The sequence below is a fragment of the Octopus bimaculoides genome, chromosome 9 (genome assembly GCF_001194135.2).
Source record: "Octopus bimaculoides isolate UCB-OBI-ISO-001 chromosome 9, ASM119413v2, whole genome shotgun sequence".
Taxonomy (NCBI): domain Eukaryota; kingdom Metazoa; phylum Mollusca; class Cephalopoda; order Octopoda; family Octopodidae; genus Octopus; species Octopus bimaculoides.
This window is the reverse complement of record NC_068989.1, coordinates 4519165-4523098: the sequence shown is the minus strand read 5'-3', so window position 1 is coordinate 4523098 and position 3934 is coordinate 4519165. Positions and strand designations below refer to the sequence as shown.

Below are 3934 nucleotides of genomic sequence, written 5' to 3'. Positions count from 1 at the left end.
AACGAAAGAGGTTGTGTGGTGGTTTGGGCTGAAAGGGCTGAAGACAAATACTTTCCTCTTTGGTCTACCCCTCATCAACTTTTTCAGATAACATCTGAAAAGGAAAGTGAGGGTTGAGAGAGAAGCGCTGACTTCCAGCAATTTTGTTAAAAGGTGGATGAATGTGGCGAAGATGGTCCGTGTCAACGGGCCTAGTTTGAGCATGCGCTTTTGAGTTTCCAAGGTTGAGAGAGAGAGAGAGAGAGAGAGAGAGAGAGAGAGAGATGGGGAGAGGGCTGTTGTCCTAGTGGTCGTGGTAGCTGTGGATTTGTCGTGGGGTCTCCAGGAGTAGCCCAGCGTTGCTTGCCTCTTTTAGGCATTTTCTTTTAGGCATTTTCTTTCTTATTGTTATTGACTTTTTACACGACACTTTATGTAAGTCCTTCATGTTTTGTAATGTCCAATCTTATTTTTATCGGCCTTTGTGGCTAATAAAGAAAGGTTATTATTATTGTTGTTGTGTTGTTGTAGTTGCTGCTACTGCTGCTGCTGCTGTTGCTGCTGTCACTGCTGCTAATGTTGCTGTTGTTCTCTTTGTCGACACCTGAAGTTTTGACGTTGCCTAGAGACGGAACATTTTCACATCGGTGACGTCATTAAGTTAAGGCCATCTGATGTTGACATTCTCAATTCTTTCGTTGTTCTCAAAATTTCTCGACAGGAACACGTTCCTTTATCAAACATTATGACGGCTTCTTTATCAGCCATCTTTAAATAATTACAGAAAATTGCCGAAATCAGTTAGAATTCAAAATTATTTATGCGCACTCCCTGCAAAACAGTGTGTTTTTCTACACAATAATACTATCTGCGCAACCCAGACAATCTCAGAAACCTAACGGTAACAGCAGAAATGAAATGGCGGGGTCCTAGAAGGCCGAAAAGATTACAAACACTTTTTCAACGCACGGAGCACCAAGTTTCCGTGACTTCACAGTATGGCGGCCATAATAATAATAATAATAATAATAATAATAATAATAATAATAATAATAATATCAGAATGGAGTTCGGACTGAAAAAGTATGGTGTGTTAGTCTTGAAGAGAGGCAAAATCAAATGTATGGACGAGCTAGCGATATCGTCAGGGGAGGTTATGAAGCAAATAGAAGAGACGGATTATAAGTACTTGTGGATATTGGAGACTGATAAATTGATGGAGAAAGAAATGACAGAAAAATCTACTTGCGCAGACTGAGACTGATCCTTAAGTCGAAATGAAACGGACGGAATAAGATTGAAGCGATTAACACCTGGGCGGTTTCACTACGTAGATATGGAGCAGGGGTAATCGCATGGACAGTAGACGAACTAAACAGCTTAGACAGAAAGATAAGGAAGTTACTGATTAGATATGGGATACTCCACCCAAAAAGTGACACAGACAGACTATATGAGGGGGAAGAGGACTGCTTGGATGCGAACACAGCATTAGAGCAGAGGAAAACAACATGTATGTAAAATATGCCACATGTAAAATGTCACAGAAACACTATTAATGGGAGTAAGAAGGTCAATCTTGTGTAGAATGGAAGGTTACAAAGATAAAGCACTGTACAAGCACTTCAGAATGAATGAAACTGAAAATAGGTGGATAAAGAAAATAATGCATGGACAATTTCATAGGGATGTTGACAGACAGAGAAAAAGATGGCTATGGATGACTAAACGTGATTTAGAATCGGAAACGGAGGCTCTAATCTGTGCTGCCCAAGAGCAAGCACTAAGAACGAATTACATCAAATACAGAAAGTGATAAGTGCAGAATTTGTGGACAAAATGGTGAAACCGTATAGAATGTTACCAGTCAATGTACGCCACTAGCCCAGAATGAATATAAGAGACGTCATGACAATATAGCAGGGATTGCCCATTGGACACTTTGCAACAAGTATGGACTTGACAGGGCAAAAATTGGTACGAACATATCAGTGCGACAATGATTGAGAAAGAAAGCAAACGATACTGGATCGTAGATATAGCATGCCCAGCTAACAACAAGGTATGCGATAAGGAAGAAAGAAAAGTCGAGATATATGACAGGTTAGCTTGGGAAGTTAAGCAGTTGTGGTTGATGAAAAAGGCGGTAGTAGTACCAATAATTGTCGGAACCCTGGGAACAGTGAGCAAAAATCTTGAGGAGTACATAGAACAAATAGGGGCTTCAAAAAGGGGGGAACACTTGCAGAAAACAGCACTGCTTAGAACCGCTCGAATTTTCCGGCTAGTTCTCGAAAGATAAGTGTGTGTTACTTTAGTTCACTGGTAGAGGGCAGCTGACACCGTAGTACATCTCCAGCGTTAGATGCTGTGCAAAGACAATAAAACAACAACAACAACAACAACAACTAAATATTGATTCCTGTCTTTTGCAGAAACAGAACTTGGAGATCAATACTTGTTATTGTTTCTCGTGGGGAGTGTTTTCTATGCCACCATTTTACATCTGCACGAAAGTTGGATTATATTTCTTGGTTTTTTCTACATGTTCATGATTCCAACCATGCACGTCCTGCTTCCGATTTACTGCCTGGTCAACATCGTTGATCAAAGCTGGGGGACAAGGGATGGCGTGAGTATATTTATTTCAAATCGTTTTCAATGCAGTTGAAATGTTTTGAGAGTTCAATCTTTTACTTGTTTCAGTCATTGAACTGTGGCCATGCTGGGGCACTACCATAAAAGAGCTTTATAAGAACAGTTCTACGCTATTACTTAAGTTTGATATTCATTCTATCTGAGCCGAACTGCTTAGTGACGGGGACATAAAGAAACTAACATCGGTTGACAAGAGGTGGTAGGTACAAATGAAAATACACACACACAAAAGTTTCAGTCACAAAAACAGGCTGAAATTCCAGTCCGTCGTGTCAAACCAAACAGCCGCGCCCACTTGTCTGATTTCGATACAAAACAATGCACTTTGAGAATTGTTTTCTTTGGGCATTGAAGAATTGTGTTTCATAATTTCTGAGACTCTATAAATACAGCTGCTTGCTGCCTTTACGCCTCTGATAATAAATATCTAGAGATGCAGGTCAAGCCACCGATAGATTCTACGTAGTCAAGCAACCCACTAGAAATAGTAACCAACATCCCTACAGATTGCATCCTACCATTTCAAAATATAAAACAGAAACGAAGTAAGGGAAAATGTCAATGATGCTTATATTAGAGGACGCTTAACAGACTAAGAGGTCACGGTTGGAATACGTTTGACCCTAGAACAGCTCATTGAAACCACGTAACACCTGATCAATCCCTTGTGAGGGAATTTGAAAGAAGGAAACTCATGAAAGCCTGTTGTGTGTGTGTGTGTGTGTGTGTGTGTGTGTGTCCATCCCAACATCGGATGACAACCGGTGTAGATTTGGTTATGTCCCTGTAACTTACTTGTTCGGCATAAAAACCGATAGTGTAAATGCCAACTTGTTCTGTTCGACAAAGTCCTTCAAAAACGCCCCATCATGGCCGTAGTCGAATGATTAAAAGAAGTAAAGGATAAAAAGAAAACGGGCTTTACTGTTTATTTATATATTTATTTATTTGCAGAACAAAGCTTCCGTTCCGAAACTGGTTTGTTTCCCCCAAATCCGTAAACGTCGAAAAAAGAAGATAAAGAAGAAAAAGAAGGATAAAAGTAAGTTAATCCATGTTTGCTTCCTTCCTATTCTTTCACATTTCATCTTCACGATATTGCCACAAGGCAAACAGAATCTATAAGAAACTCTCCCTCTCTCGCTGGCTTTGCTTCAATCCAATGGCTGCAACTCACAATAGAAGAAATAATTCATTTCTTCTAGTTGTTATATTTTTCTTTCTTACATTTCTTTTACCTTTTAGACTGTGGCCATGGTGGGGCACCACCTTGTAAGGCTTAGTCGAATAAATTAAT

General features: G+C 39.9%; 2 protein-coding genes across 2 annotated transcripts in view; both read left to right on the top strand.

Annotated features, from left to right (window-relative positions):
* The window catches only part of LOC106883289 (chitin synthase chs-2), an 83906-nt gene that overhangs the window by 12427 nt on the left and 67545 nt on the right, over nucleotides 1–3934 (top strand). The window lies entirely within an intron of this gene.
* Nucleotides 556–3934, top strand: part of LOC106883290 (uncharacterized) — a 4214-nt gene continuing 835 nt past the window's right edge. The window contains exons 1-2 of the mRNA XM_014934247.2: nucleotides 556–2611; nucleotides 3592–3679. Of these exons, the coding sequence (XP_014789733.1) occupies nucleotides 2525–2611; nucleotides 3592–3679 (175 nt within the window). The 5' untranslated portion in view covers nucleotides 556–2524. The remainder of the gene's footprint in view (nucleotides 2612–3591; nucleotides 3680–3934) is intronic.